At 40.7% G+C, this 17,180-nt stretch overlaps 1 protein-coding gene across 1 annotated transcript in view; it reads right to left on the bottom strand.

Annotated features, from left to right (window-relative positions):
• Positions 1-4,613: 4,613 nt before the first annotated feature.
• Positions 4,614-17,180, bottom strand: part of LOC140240197 (scavenger receptor cysteine-rich domain-containing protein DMBT1-like) — a 156,045-nt gene continuing 143,478 nt past the window's right edge. Inside the window, exons 16-17 of the mRNA XM_072319994.1 lie at positions 10,916-11,281; positions 4,614-4,672 (exon numbers count right to left, since the gene is read on the bottom strand). Of these exons, the coding sequence (XP_072176095.1) occupies positions 4,614-4,672; positions 10,916-11,281 (425 nt within the window). The remainder of the gene's footprint in view (positions 4,673-10,915; positions 11,282-17,180) is intronic.

Here is a 17,180-nt window from a genome sequence, read left to right as displayed (position 1 = left end):
AAGAAAAACAATTGGAAAAAAACAAACAAACAAAAGGATGGGTGGACAAGATAGGGTGGCACCGGGTCTCAAATTGTGAAACGGCCCGGGCCAAAAGTGCAACTTTGGAGTGGCCTCAATGGCCACCGGCGCATGGGGGCGTAAACACATATCATAATCGTGCCCTTCCTACATTGTATTACATATGAATTGGTAAAAAATAAAAATGAAATACAAAATATATCATATGAACAGTCAATACTACAACCATTCAGGTCCCCTCTCAAAGAAAAAAAAATGAATAAATAAAAATATTTTCTTCCTTTTTTTTCCCGCTAACAATATAATGGAATCCACATAAGTTATATTAATTAAATGTAATTACTATTCCAAATAAAGTAAAGATAAGTTTACCTTATTCAGTTTTCCACAGTAAAGATATCAACGGAAGAAAAAAGGGGTATTTTACTTTAAAATACACCAATAAAATCCTTTACAACAAACTTGCATTGTGAAGATCTTATTCTTAACTCTTTATGTGCCACGTTCGCACTTCCGACTCAGTCGACGGCGTGCCAACTTCGCATATTCTGCTCAACAAACAAAGCCGCCAAAACCGATCGATAAATCGCTAATTACTGCTAAGCCCGCTGCACAATGGAAGCGTTTCTCGTGCTTTTGTTCCTCTCATATACGGCTTGCGTTCTATGTGGTGATTGACTATGAAGTGGCGTTCCCAACTAGATTTGCTCGTACATTCTAAGTTTCTGTCACGGTTTTATGTGAAAAAGTAATGCCTTTACAGTTAATGTAGCAATTGGTCATTCAAAAGAAAAAATTTAAAATAGATTCGTTATACAATTTATATCGAAACAAAGCTTGTCATTCATCTTTAACTTTGCTTACTATTATATCCATCTTAACAGAAATTTGTAGAAGTTATACAAATTTGAAAAACAGAATTCTCTCTCAGAGAATTACTACGTTCGTGTCTCAGAATAACGTGGCACACAGGGGGTTTCCACCATGGCACATAAAGAGTTAAAGATCAAATATTTGAAAAAAAAAATATTAAAATGATAATAACATAAAAAAATAAGAATCTATTATAAGTGTAATATATAATCAATTGTATTCACTTCTTCTCTTTAACCAGTACTAAACTAAAATAACAACAAAACACACCCATTATACAAGTTACTGACTACTGTACCACTAATTCTACTTCGTATACAGTGAAACCAACGATATCAATTAGAACTCGATCAGAATGAAATAAAAAGCTTGCAAACAATAATACAGCAAAGTGCAGACAACATTACCAGAAAATGAAATAAGGTCTTGGAGTTTTCAAATCGGCTTCCTCTCCTTTTTTTTTCTCTCAAGAAGTAACATTGGTTCAAGTTATGAAAAGTAATGAAAGTATATTCTGCAATAGTATATCAGTTATCAGTAGTTAATGTTGATATTCTTCTAGTGTACCAGATCTTCCACATGTCTCTAACTGGACTTCCATCCTGAGATGCCTTTTATAATCACGAAAAACAGTTTAAAAGCATACAACAGTGAAAATGAAAAAAAAATCCGATCTGGTGCTCCTGAAGCATAAAACAAGACATCTTGTTTAACTTCCTCTGATGGGAACGTCGGTATTTGCCGTTGGTGTTACGATCCTGCCCGAAGAATCTCTCGCCTTCAGAATGGCTGGATAGATAAAAAAAGGCTTGAAACCTTTTTCCTTGAGAGCTTTGAACTTGGTCAGCTGAGCCTTTCTCTGGTCCAACACCCGCTTAGACATATCATCATTGACAAAAATCTTTCTGCATCTCTGGTCTGGGCGTGAAACAAACTTTATCAGCTCCTTCTTGACTCGTTCTTTTACACGATAATTGTTGAACCCGATATGAATAGGGCGAGGGCGAGAGTTCTTCTGGTTTCTACGGTATGTAGGTGTGCGATGGATTCTGGAGGTCTCATCTTCAATGTTTATGTTGATCTTGGCCTCAGCAAGTAGGAGCTTCACTGATTTCAAACTCGCGCTAACCTCATGTGCATCATCTCCTTCCGTTTCTGGCAGGTTGAAAATAATAATGTTAGATCTCCGCGAGCGGTTTTCTAGGTCATCGATTTTTTCTTCTGCCTTAGCTAATGCAATTTCCAGTTTGCTTACTTTGTCAGATACCTCGCCAATCTCATGCTCGAGAAGGCCGTGGCTGTTTCGGCAATCCGCAGCCAGCTGCTCAAATCTAGGTGCATACGGGCTTCAAACGCCCGGGCCCATGCCGGGGCTTGTTCTTCATCGTCCGGCATCGCTGTAGGTACACTCAAGTTTTCGTTTGAAATCACAGAAACATCGGAAAGTGGGCCTGTTTTTTACCTTTTTCTTCGCCGGGCTGGAGGTTGAGTCCATTCTTGCGTTCACAACTGTCCATACGATGTAAAAAATAGCAGTATTAAGACTAAAATTGAAATAAATTCAGGGCACGAAAACCCACACGTGTTCACGCATTAGTGTGCGCCGCCATCTTTTTATTTCAGGATTTTCTTGAAACTTAGTGTTGGCAAGTGTTACTCAAAGAGATTCTCTTGGAAGTACCTTACCGTAAGGTCAAAGGTCAAAAGGTCAAAGGTCAAGTGAAAGTGCTAAATTTCACTTCTTCCTTGAACTTATGAAAGGGTCAAAAATTAAGTAAAAATCCTCGAATCCCAAATACCCGCACTCTTGGACAATATAGCCATTCATCCAATTAAACCTAGTTTAACGAAAGTGAACATTCAACATAATTATTTGTGATAAACCTGTCATTTTAATATCTTTTCCGATAGGTATTATGTGAAACTGTCACCACACGTCAAGACATTTTACTATAAACTTATAAGGAGAACCATGCATTATGGTGGAGACATACCAGTCGTCATAGCGGCATTTCTATGTGTTGTTGGTTTTTGTTTTTTGTTTTTCCTTTAGGCGGCCTCTTAGTCCAATAATTATTGTTTCTAGGTCAATATTGGCTCATCCTGATTGTCACGACATGGTAGGTTACATTGTCTATGTGAAAGTCTCACTGATAATCTCATCAGCCCTTTTACATCAAATTTATGTTTATGTGCAAGGCATCCATTAAAATGAGTTTACACTGGACAGGAAGCAATAGGGTAGTAACCCCTCAGCCCTTCATTACGTCAGGGGCACGAGGGGAATAAAGCGTAACATAGAGGGAGAGGATGACTCACACCAAGTGGAGACCGCTACCAGGAGCGAGGGTCATAAACCTGCCAAATGTCCACCAGTGGGAGGACAGCCCAGAAGAGGCATAGGTTAAGAAATTGATAGTCACACCCAGCTGCAGTGGTCAGCTAACGTCAGAGGAATATCCTCCTTCTTTGGAAATCATGTTCAAAAACAATTCTTTGAAATTAAGGAAAAGTCACTCATAGGGGTGTGTCCAGGCTGACCAATTGGTAGAAAGTTTTCTGAACCATCTAACCCCCTCCTCCAATAAGATTTATAAATTAATATACAGTGATTGGTCCTACATAGACAAGTGTAGTTAAGAAGGCAATTTTGGAGAACCCCAAATTCTTCAGACCAGAGCGCAAAGTTGTTTGCAAAACCACTACGTTTGTATCCAGTTCGTTGGGAGGGTTAGGTGTACATCAGTGTCGCCGACATACTGGTCTACCCTTTGGTAGATGAATTTGGAACAAGGAGAAAGAGGTTGTGGTGGCAAAAGGCCACATTCAGTGTACGTTTGAGAGTCTGAGCACTAGAGAAATCTCTCATCAACCCGAAGGAGGTTGCGGCAGGGGCCAGGGAGAAAGTAACTTGCACAGAAAGGGGAGAAACGCCAACGAAAGTTGTAAGTTGACCAATCTTTCTCATTGTAATTTTCATGTAATTATTTAATCCTTCATAAGGAGAAGGAGAGTCAAGATATGATATTGTTATGTCATTGCCTCACAGTATTTTGTTACATGCATCAGTTAGGAGTGAGGAAATGTTTAATAGTTTAGCCAGTACTACTACAAGCCATTTCAGAATACTGAGCTAAAAGACCATAAAGATTTATTGCAGCAGTGGCCTAGGGCCATAACTGGGAACACAGCTTCCATGACAGTTAATCCTCGCTGGCTGACCCAGCGTTGACAGATTTGTTGATGTAAACATACAAGCCGAAACCTGTCATAAACCCATGAAATGTAGGTGTTTCATTCATGAAGGAACAATTTCATTGAGCAATTGTATAATAGTGTTTTTTTAAGATTACTGAACTTATGAGTGTATGTCACTCATTGTAATTGACAGGGCGGTTAATGTCGGAGCAAGGAGTTTTCGGTTGGAGTAAGCTCCAACTGTATTGGACTGCAGAGTCTACTAGAGAGGGATCGAGGCGACTCCGTCTAGAGGGGACTCAAGTTTGATGAAACTACTGTAGGACCCATGGGCGAGGACAGATGATCTCATCCCGAGAACCAGAACCAACTGGCTTTAGCGATAACATTAACTGAAAGTATCACGTAATTGGCAACAGTTCTGTCAATGATTGTTAATCACCATTTTTATTCCAATGTTGTAAATACGTTTCAAAATTATTGAACTGAAGAGGCATTTGTTTCGCCTACTTTGTAGACTCTCAGAAGAGAAAGCCTTTGATCCAGTTACGGGGCGGTGCGGCGGCAGCGCCCTGTGACACTGATGATGTTGCAGACGAGTATGGGGGTATACAGAGGAGAGGGGTAAAAAAATACCTTTTTTTTTATTCATATTACAATTTACAAACTACACGATTGTATTCCGGTTCGCCAGTGAGTGTGTGCATCGGTAGTGTTTGTGTGTTTTTAAATACGTGTGCGTGTGTGTATGTGTGTGTGCGTGTATATATATGTGTGGGGGGTACTTGACCGTGTGTGTGTGCTTTTTTTTTTCAATTTTCACTGCGTAATATCCTATTTCTTTGTAACATCATCATATTTTGTCACTAAAGACAGTTTAGTTTACTTCATCTTCGAAATTGCGAACCCTATTTCGTCTTCGAATTAACTATCCTTCGAACAACTTCGGAAAGGACATGAAGGAACACAATTCTTATAAAACCTTGTCATAAAAGGCAGACAGTGTTTATCTCTGACAGATGTAATCAACTTTGCATATTCGTAATAAACAATTCATGGCTTTCCTCTCAACGAGATGTTTCTCGTGAAAATGGTACCAGACGCTTCATTTTAGCCACGTGGGTCTTTTCTGGCGCTTTTGACGTGGTCATATAGATTTTGTGCGGGAATTTTATGATTGAAAGGAATGCACCATATTCCCCTGACACTTTGGCTTTGTAGGAATCCTTTTGTGTCGCAGATCCTCTCTTTCCCCATTCACAGGAAATGTACCACGGACGGGTTTTCCTATGACAGTGTGATCACCCATGAAATGCCTATTTAATGTTAATGGGGCTTGGCAATAGAGATCTTGATGGCAGATTTTATTGATGTTTAGCATATTTCTTGATAGATTTAATATTTGAATAAATATCATAGAGTATTTCAAAGTGAAAAAAAAATTACCAATGGGAAAAATTCATAAATTACACTTTCAAAACCGACAATCACAGTAAATATCTCGTAGACTTTACAACAACAGTGAGAGGTTTGCATTCGGCAGTAATTTTGGAGTAGTTTCCATGTGCAATTCCTCATGAATTTTCAAATGCATGTAGTTGCATTGACTGTTATCATTCTCTTATTTGAAGCAAGGTAAGATGTTATACACCTCAAAATGAATGGAAAAGAATGACAAAATACTATAATAATGTGAAAGAGACAGGGGAATTCTGTTTTAACTGAAAGACAATCTGTACTATACCTAGGGGAGTAGACTAGAATTCCGTTGGGCTCTGCAATGTGTTTTGATTGACATTGGTGCTCAGCCAATGAAACTTCGATATTGAAGATTGGCAACTGTCTTGCCACGCCCGGTTCCACACCTCTATTCGCAGGTTTCTTACTAGACGATTTTTAGTCGATCGACTACCACACCCTCGCGCCCTCTATTGACTGGGCAATCAAGGACTAATTTAGGCTAAAAATACGTCGCCCGCTAGACTAGAGAAGGAGAGACAACTGCTCTCCTTTGAAGTCATACGCGGCACCGCCGAGAAGTTAATATGCGTTCAACTACAGGTGTTACCCATGTGCTTTGACAAAAGAGAGCATCAATAATCTGGACTAGCGCTCTCACATCAAGAAATGCTTGCTCCTACTGCAATTCGCTCTCTCTCTTTCAATGTGATGGCAACAATGAATTTGTGTTCCTTCAATTGGAGCAGCGAATCAAAATGCAGTGTAAAATTTACAATTTTAACAGGAAATAGTTTAAAAGCACGCTGGAACACGCTTTAGCGGAGTACTTTATTTGAAAGATCAAACTAACCCAGATTATAAGATTACTAACATGCGGAAATGTGTGCATTATAGAAAAAAAAAATTAGGTTTTTACGAGGGCTTAATTTTCATTTCTTTTCGATTTGCGCATTATGAAGAAACTAGAAATACATGTTTATTGAATTCTTTCCTAAACTATTCAAAATCAATTCGAGTATCTCATTTAAATTTTTACGATGAAATAAAGCTTGTAATTCTACGAAAGGTGAAATGCGTTCTTCGTCTCCAAACTTCGTTTTGCAACTAGAGCGGTGCCGAGCATGATTTCAAAGCGTAGTGGAATGCTAGACATCCCATTGTAACGCCTTGAACCCAAAAATGGGCCGAATGCATAAAACAAGCAATTGCTTGTAAGCAATTGTTTTAAGCAAAAGCACAAGCTCGTCTAGCAAAAGGTCTAGCTCAAGCAATAGCATAAATCCATATGCATAACCTTTTGCTTGTCCCGCACAAGCAATTGCTTGCGTTTTCAACAAAAGGGACGTCACGCCTGCGCGAACACAAGAACAAAGGAGTGTGGCTGCATGTATTTGAAGGGGCATGTGTGTGCGGAAACATTTCCTGACATAGCAGAAGAGCTATGAAATGACACTCATAAATGCACACACAGACGCATACACACAACTACACACACACGTGTATTAACTGGCTGATTCAACCACTGCTTACAGTACAGGGGCGGATCTAGCTTTTTATAAAGGGGGGGGGGGGTTGGGGCAGTATGCGAGGGAGCGTAGCGACCGAACACGAGCGAGCGGAGCGAGCGAGGGGGGGGGGGAGGGTGTGGGAGGGGGGTGTTTCCCCTCCCATAGTAGGGAGAATTTTTGAAAATTGTGTGAAAATGGCGTTTTCTTGCATCTAAAACACCACTATTGAGGTCATTGCCATAAATAGGAAAAAAAATTACAAGTTAAAAAAAAGATAAGATTATTTTTAAAAATGGTTCCCGGATTTTTTTTTTTTTTTTTTTTTTTTTTTTGGGGGGGGGGGGGGGTTGCAACCCCCCCCCCCCCCCTCTAGATCCGCTTCTGCAGTAGCCCGGATCTACCAGATCGCACGTGGAGAGAGGTCTCTTTGCTCTCCACCGAAGTGAGACGTCCTATTTGTTTTTCATCACATTTTGCGTGCTAACCACTGGACATTCCCGTTGTTAAAATGAAAAAGTTTCTTACTCTACTTATGAGTAATTTCTTGTACATTTATACCACTTCTTCACAAGTGTGGTTTTTCTTTCGTGAATATGAAAATGATACTTAAAGGGAACGTCCCAGTTAAGCAAAAGCTCAAGCTCATTTTACAGAGCTTGGAAAATCGTAAGCAATTGCTAGCAAGAACTAGCAAAAGGTATGTTTTATGCATAAGTTTTTCAGCAAATGCTTGGCCTCTAAGCAATTGCTTGCGGACAGCAAGCAATTGCTTGTGCTTGCTAGCAAAAGCTTCTGCTCGCAAGCAATTGCTTGTTTTTATGCATGCTGATTCGAGTAAAACGCTAGCACAAGCAATTGCTACCGTTTATGCATCCGGCCCAATGTGTTTGCATGAATTACGAAGAGTTGCCACTCCATCTCTGCAACACCTCCCTGATCTAATGGAAAACATATACCATTCGCAAATGGTTTCATTTAACATGTCACTGTCCCAGTTAAAGGCAATGAGAGTAAACTTCATTGTAGTCTCAGGAACTGAAAGAACACCTTCATGTTCATGCGCCCCTCTTGAAGGACACCTCTGGATGATTTTCAGATTTTTAAATTTGAATAACTATAAATTAGTTATACTGGGCACAGAGTTACAGACTTTATAGTGATTCGGATAAAGAATGTTTTCAAGATCTATAACATCACAATGAACAAGTATCATGGCATGGTAACCTCACCATAGGCATGCATGAGTGGGGGCTCAAGGAAGCAGAACAAAAGTAGAAAGCATGCATAAATTCTACACAGGTGAACTCGCTAAGTTGTAGTTGAATTACATTGCTGCATTCCTTAAATTTGTGAGCCTCTATGTCATCATCTTTGTTCAGTAGGCGTTTTCACATCAGCCCGATGTTTCGAAATAGCGCGCTATTTTCTGACTTGAGAAATTAACCCAATCACGAAATAGCGCGCTATTTGATAATGTGAACACAAATTAGCGCGCTAATTGTATTGCTCTGATCGAGAAAATTTCTCGAGTCCAACTCGAGAAATTTCTGAAATAGCGGGATAGTAGCGCGCTATATTTGATAATGTGAAGACGACTCGAGAAATTAGCGCGATGCATCCCATCATGCCTAGCGTGTGTGACCCGATCGATCGAGGCAAACTGCACACAAATCATGAGGAATTTTTGAGAGGGCACACACATTACTGATGCTGTTTGCACATACTCAGCTGTCGAATCAGCTCGAAAAAAAATGCGGGCTAATTCTCTTCGGGCTGATGTGAATAAGAAATGAAATAGCGCTCTAATTCGCAATCGCGAAAAATATCTCGAGCTTGGATTTTTATCGGGCTGATGTGAAAACGCCTCATCTAAGTTGTTTCGGGGTTTTTAGAGTATTGGTTTGTCTGATTTAGGACCACAATTAATTCCACAAATCTATACATTGAGTTGTCCATTTATGTACTTCAAGATGCGAAATTATGAAAATCGTCTGGGATGCCCCTATAAATGGCTACGTCGCCGGGGTTTAGATGGTAAAGGTTTAAGCAAGGAGGTTTACGAGATGGAGTTCCAACTGGCTGTAATCATTCAAACAGTTGTCACTTTTCTATTGATGTACAAAAGAATTCCACAGGTGCATCTGTGCCTTTGGTGACGGGGTTTGATGCCGCCGTCTTGCTGAGCGATCTAAAGATTCATTTTGAATGTTAACTTAATGTTGGCTATATTTTGCTTGTTTATCTATTGAATGAAACGAAATCTCACTTAATGATAAAGCTCAGTAAACAAAGGCCAATCCCTTCAAGAAATATGTGCAAAAGTGTAATTCAGAGCTGTATCATGTGAAAGTGTTTAAAACTGTACCCTCCCGGAAAGCCGGTTTTATCACTTTTCCACTTGATTCCTCCAAATAAAACTGATATGGAATAATCTTCCAGTATAATTCTACATTATTAGATAATAGTGGCCGGGCACGGCCAGTCGAGTAATTTTCATTTTCATTTCATCATTTTTTTTGCGCAATTTCTATTCGCGCATCCCCGTGTCTTTACCATTATATACCACCTATCTTTTATAAGTAGGGATGGTGAAAAGTAATTACCATCACAAAGACATATCTCCGTTAGAAAGTGGCTGATGATTATGCAATGAGACATGAGTCAATTGTCTTCCTATCTACGCGGCAGATCCAGTTTGCCACATGCTTCAAATACTTTCGAGTGGCGGCATCAAACGTGACTTCAAAGGAAATACGACAGTTGTGACTCCACTCTCTTGAACCTCCTTGGTTTAAGCATGATTCTTTCGCTTCACGACATGATCGATGATACCGCTGCGGTAAATGTCCTCATTCATGACTAGACTTCCTTTCTTCCTCTACCTTTCTTTCGTTCATCTCTTTTTCTCTGTACATTTAGGGTGGACGTGTATGTGTGTGTGTGTGTGTGTGTGTGAGTGCCAACAAATTAAGATAAGGTATGTTGTTTTTTTTTAAACAGATAATGTGTGTGTGTGTGTGTGCGTATGCCAACAAATTAAGATAAGGTATGTTTTTTTTTTTTAACAAATAATTTTAATAAGTAAACATACATTGTACGTGTTATTTCAAAAAGGACTAATCTTCTGTTTGTTTTGGTCCGTGTCACAACAAATATTGGTTGATTGTATGTATTTTACCTTTTTTGGTTTGAGGGCTCCAGCCACAAGCACATAATTGCTTCTTAGGAGTCCTGACATGTATCATGTGTATATTTCTTTGTAATGACCTGCAAGTTGTATTTTTAGTAAATATTTTTAATAATATTTATAATAAATCATTGCTATTATTTTTTTTACAATCTCTATTTTCCTCCTTCAATTGCATGTTGCACTCACACCTGCACTTGCTATTCTTTGTCTTTGTACTTTTGTGAAATTTGTATTTGAATTGTATTTGATTGAATGCAGAAATAAAACAAATCAAATCAAAATCAAAATCAAACATCAACAAACTCTAAAGTTAAGAGATATTTCCATAATCTTTTCGATTTTCTTCCAGAAAAAAAAAAAAAGAGGCGGCGGGATTTGAAAGCTGACACAGTAAGACATACAAAAGAACAGGCGTTAAAAAAAAATACAGTGTGCAGGTCTATTGTACACTCCGTGAGGTGATGCTTCCAAAAGTGAGACAATGCACAATAGCTCAATATTACCAAACACATTACTAAAATACATGTTTTGTTTCGTTTTTTGGCTTGTTTGTTGGTTTTTGCAAGAAAACCTTTTGATTGGATAAGCTGTCTTGACTTTAGTGTCGAGGTCTTTCATGGGAAAACAAAGTAAGGGTTTTCAAATTTGAAAGTCGTAATCTTACCACATCGTACTCCAGCATCTTCGTAGTGCTTACAGTCATTGTTGTACCACCCCTTGGAATGGCAACTAACAAGACTCGACTCCCAGCCATAGCATCCAACGTCATCAAGGAGAATGAATCCCGACCCTTCCCCGTATGTTCCTCCACCAACAGCCTTTGCGTTGTTGGTAGGATATCCGAGTTGTCTGCACACGACCTGTGCATCGTTGTCATCCCAGCCATCGTCGCACACAGTGCCCCAGGCTCCAGCATAATAAACCTCAATCCGGCCCTCGTACAACGAGCTCCCTCCGACAAGGCGGATGCTGACTATGGGTAAAGCTGTGTTGACTTCGGGTAATGCTGTGTTGACTTCAGACACATCAACTGGGGAAAGAATAGAAAACCGAATAGACTAAAGCCGCTGTTCGATCTGACACGAAAATGGAAATATATCACATCATTATCAAAGGAGTGCGTCGAGTGCGTCATTTAAGTGTTACGACCAAAATCACTCTGAGAATGATCGCACAAAAGAAACCATCAACTAATGTTCAGGCGGTTTATTAACAGTGATATTGTGGGTACAGATTGGTAATCGGTTTCACATCAGTACAATAATGATCAATAGAAACAATTACAAATCGGTAGTGGAATCACTTACATGCATCCAAATCTTAAATCACAAAGTCCCTACAGTTCCCTGGTAGAGTCCAGATACGATGTTCGATGCACAGATGAATGATCCGCGATGCACCGATGAATAATACCTCCGACGTAAATCCAGAGGCGCAGGTAGCGATAATCCTCGGTATTAATCCAAGGTAAAATCCAGGGCATATGTTTACAGCGAAGCATGCAGAATCCAACGTTATGACAACCACGTCCAGTCGATGCGTTGAATAATGATTCGCTCAATAATATTCAGCTAGGAATCCAGCCCGTTACAGCTTTTCCATAGCAATGTCCATTGACACAAAAATGGAGTCTATCTCCAATGTAGGCAAATTAATTATCTGCAGGCAAAATGTTTTCCAGGCCTTAATATTTCCACAAATATAACAGGTCAGCAGGTAACACATGACTGACTATAACAAGTCGCTGCCAGAAGTGACGTAACTCTCAGAGCAGAGATGTTGGGTACTCTGCCTACTGCAGAATTTCTCCGGCTTTTATATCCATTCACCCCCTTCTAGCACATTCTGTAACTCTCTCCAACCTGGGACCACACACCTGAACATACTAGTAAGTTCAAGTTCCAGGAATCCTGGATGACTCACTGCATAACATCATTGCCAAAATTAACTACCAATCACATTGGGCTACAGGGACAGTGCCTCCCTCAGCCAAACATGTAAGCACTTCCTAGAACATTCTGGAATGGGTGAAATCATTCTAGATTGAGTGAGCTATAATGTATTTCCTGTTACATGCATGTACTGTATAGCTACATTGTATACCACCTAGAAAATTCTCTGCTGATCTGGTCAGCATGTATGTACTATATCTATACCACATAGAATGTTCTCCATTAATCTGGTCAACCTGTGTACATACACATTAAAACAGCCATGCATACAGTACATCTTACATACATGTATGTACATAACTACTAGTGTGTACATTTGTGACACCATCCCCAATGGGAAAAAGAAAGCCTTGCCGTAGCAAGGGTTTCTTTTACCTTCACAATTTCTCATTATCATCTACAACAAATGTGAGGTACAATGTAAAATCCAAGTCAAGCAACAAAATCACATATTATTACATGCCTTTTGAATAGCTGCATTACTTCCATGATCTCTTTTTATGGATACCATTTACAATGATATTGCCTGGATTCTTGGAGCTTATATACTATCATGTCAAACTGTTTCGCATACATTAATGGATATGCTAAACACATATACTGTAAGTGACATGCGGTGAAAATTTTTCACCCTTAAATTCTATTATGTTATCCACTACCTATGTCACACCAACTGACTTTCTGTCATAGCACTCTTTCAGCATGTTGACATGACACATTCTCTAATCTTTGCCTCTGTCTGCTGTACTGATCACATAGTTCACATCATTGAGTTTCTTTTTGACACAGTATGGGCCACTGAACTTGGCTTTCAGTGGTTCACCTTGTATGGGCATCAGTACAAGAACTTTGTCACCTGGTTTGAAGGTTCGGGAATTGGCATTTTTTTGTCTACCTTTCTCTTCATAGAGTCTTGTGACACTTTCAAGTGTTCCCTAGCTACCTCACAAGCCTTTGAAAGCCTTTCACGAAACTTTGACACATAGTCAAGTAGGTGGACCTCATCATTCTCAGTCATGAACTTCTCTTTGATGAGCTTCAGTGGGCCCCTAACTTCATGACCGTACACCAACTCTAATGGGCTGAAACCCGTCGACTCATTTGGGGAGTCCCTCGTTGCAAACAGTAGGAAAGGGATGCCCTTATCCCAATCCTCGGGATACTCCTCACAAAATGCCCTAATCATTGTCTTTAGGGTCTGGTGGTAGCGCTCCAACGCACCTTGGGACTGGGGATGATAAGCTGACGACTTCAGCTGCTTCACACCCAAACGATACATCACCTCTTGAAATATGCCTGACAAGAAATTTGACCCTTGGTCAGACTGCACTTCCTTGGGCAACCCATACCTAGTGAAAAACTGTACTAGAGCATCTACCACAGTCTTAGCAGTGATATTTCGCAATGGGATAGCCTCTGGAAACCGTGTAGACATATCCATGATTGTCCAGAGGTACTTGTGACCCGACCTAGTCCTAGGCAAAGGTCCAACACAGTCAACTAAAACCCGACTGAATGGTTCTTCAAACGCAGGAATCGGAATCAATGGCGCCGGCTTCACTGAATGCTGTGGTTTACCAGCCACCTGACATGTGTGACAAGTCTTGCAAAACTCAGCCACATCCACATTCAACCTCGGCCAATAAAAATGCCTCATGATCCGATCCTTTGTCTTTCTGACGCCTAAATGGCCGCCAACAGGTAACTCGTGAGCAATCCTCAAGATCTCACCGCGGTAACAGGGTCGGAGGGACAACAACTTCACGGACCACCGTACAATCCTCATCAGCAGGCCTATGGGGAGGTCTCCACTTTCTCATCAACATGCCATCTTTGACATAATAGAACTCAGAGACCTTTTCAGCCTCAGCCTCAGAACACTCCGTCGGAGACAAGCCTTTCAACTCAGAGTCTGCCTGCTGTGCTTCAACCAAGGAAGACTTGCTAAACAGCCCATCACTGTTAGCCTCAGAGCCTAATACAGCAACCCCATCATTCAAATCCTTGAAAAAGGTTTCTGCCAACCAAACACCGGAATTTTCCTCCGCATCAACAGAATCCGCATCATCCTGAACAGCTCTACGAGCCTGAGACCTAGTCACAACACAATCTGGGAAAATCCCAGGAAACTCCTCCTGCAACTGCTCAGTTTCAGCAACCACCACTGGCTTATCCGAAACAACTGGAGACACAACCACCTTGTCCCCAGCCAAGTCATTCCCCAACAAAAAGTCAATGCCTGCCATGGGCAACTCAGGAACAACTCCAACAGTAACAGGACCAGAAACTAGGTCACACTTCAAATCCACTCTATACAGTGGCACTGACATATAACTGCCATCAACAGTCTGAATCAAGACTTTTGCATTCACTGCACTATCTGGTGGAAAAGTCATACCACCATCCACCATCAACGACTGAGAGGTCCCCGTATCCCGCAGGATGACCACTGGCTTACCTGTCTCACCAGAAGTACATGGGGTCACCTCACCATCAAACAAAAAGCTACGATAGCTCTCATCCACCTGCTTCAGCCTATCTTTGAATTTGGGAGACTGACTTTCAATGGCCTGTGTTTCACTGAACGGGACACTGTTTTCGGGTAAGACACTTTTTGAAATGACAAATCCCATGTCCTTCTTTGTTTTGTTTTGCAACTTCCAACACTGTGACTTTACATGCCCTGTCTTGTTACAGTGAAAACATTTGATGACATTTGCACTTGTACTGGACCCTTTGTCAGATTGAGGCTTTGATGCCGATGAAGTGTCAGAATTCGTGCCTTTTTCAGGACCAGCATTCTTTGGATTGCTCGACTGATTTCTGTCTCTCTTGTTTCCAGAGAAATTCCTGAAAGGTGGTCTGTTGTCATTTCTGTGGGTCAGCTCATACTCATCAGCCATCTAGGCTGCTTTATGCAAATTTGTCACTTTGTGATCATCCAAATGCGACCTCACACTGAAAGCAACGCTCTTTTTGAATTCTTCCAAGAGAACAACCTCACGTAGGTTATCAAAGTCCTGATCCACTTTCAGGGATCTGTACCACCTATCAAACATCACTTCTTTTTCACGAGCGAACTCAGCATGTGTCTGGCCTGGTCTGCGGTACGAATTTCTGAACTTATGTCTGTACGCCTCTGGCACCAACTCATATCGATGCATTCAACACTGCCTTCTTGACTGTAGCATAGTCACGTGATTGTTCTTTTGAGAGAGATGAGTAGACATCGGCTGCTTTGCCAACAAACACACTTTGAAGGAGCATGGGCCAAAATTTCTGTGGCCAGTTCAAACTGTCAGCCACCTTCTCAAATGACACAAAATATGCATCGACTCTGTTTTCTTCAAACTTTGGCACCAATCGAATGTTCTTGGCCAAATCAAATTCAGAGGGAGCCCTTTCACGATTTCCAACAGTCTGTGCATGAGTCAATTCCATCTCACGCAACTTCATTTGCTGCTCCATTTCGAATTTCCTCATTTCCATTTCTCTAGCCCTTTCCCTTTCCTTCATTTCCATTTCTAATCTCATCTTCTCTTTCTCCAGGTCTAATTCCCTTGCTCTTTCTATCTCCTTCATTTCCAATTTAGCAAGCTCAAGCCGTGTTTGATCCAAAATTTGAGCTTGATCTGAAGTGTGAATTTCTTCTTTGAGCTCCATGTGACCAGCTACTAAGTCAAGAATTTCTGCCTTTCTTACACCTTGTGGAACATCAACATTTAAATGCTGTGCAATAGCAGTCAAATCACATTTGCGTAACCTTTGCAAATCTTTGAGGGACAAATCTGTCCTCTGAACAAATGCCTGAACATCCATTGTACTGATTGACATTGTGACAATGTGTAACACACAATATACAATTTAACAACCAATTCAACTGGTATTATGTCTGTACCAATATTCTGGATTCCGGAACGTTCCAAATTCTAAGTTTTGGCTTTAATTCACTTCCCGGACAAGCCCCCAATTTTGTTACGACCAAAATCACTCTGAGAATGATCGCACAAAAGAAACCATCAACTAATGTTCAGGCTGTTTATTAACAGTGATATTGTGGGTACAGACTGGTAATCGGTTTCACATCAGTACAATAATGATCAATAGAAACAATTACAAATCGGTAGTGGAATCACTTACATGCATCCAAATCTTAAATCACAAAGTCCCTACAGTTCCCTGGTAGAGTCCAGATACGATGTTCGATGCACAGATGAATGATCCGCGATGCACCGATGAATAATACCTCCGACGTAAATCCAGAGGCGCAGGTTGCGATAATCCTCGGTATTAATCCAAGGTAAAATCCAGGGCATATGTTTACAGCGAAGCATGCAGAATCCAACGTTATGACAACCACGTCCAGTCGATGCGTTGAATAATGATTCGCTCAATAATATTCAGCTAGGAATCCAGCCCGTCACAGCTTTTCCATAGCAATGTCCATTGACACAAAAATGGAGTCCATCTCCAATGTAGGCAAATTAATTATCTGCAGGCAAAATGTCTCCCAGGCCTTAATATCTCCACAAAAATAACAGGTCAGCAGGTAACACAGGACTGACTATAACAAGTCGCTTCAGAGCCAGAAGTGACGTAACTCTCAGAGCAGAGATGTTGGGTACTCTGCCTACTGCAGAATTTCTCCGGCTTTTATATCCATTCACCCCCTTCTAGCACATTCTGTAACTCTCTCCAACCTGGGACCACACACCTGAACATACTAGCAAGTTCAAGTTCCAGGAATCCTGGATGACTCACTGCATAACATGGTTGCCAAAATTAACTACCAATCACATTGGGCTACAGGGACAGTGCCTCCCTCAGCCAAACATGTAAGCACTTCCTAGAACATTCTGGAATGGGTGAAATCATTCTAGATTGAGTGAGCTATAATGTATTTCCTCCCAGGTCGAAATTCCCATAGAAACCAGTAGAGCTAAAACCAGTAGAATTCTATTGGTTTGTACGGGTTCA

Source organism: Diadema setosum, chromosome 16 (assembly GCF_964275005.1).
Source record: "Diadema setosum chromosome 16, eeDiaSeto1, whole genome shotgun sequence".
NCBI lineage: Eukaryota > Metazoa > Echinodermata > Echinoidea > Diadematoida > Diadematidae > Diadema > Diadema setosum.
Note: the sequence above shows the minus strand (reverse complement) of the source record. Positions and strands in the feature narration are given on the sequence as shown.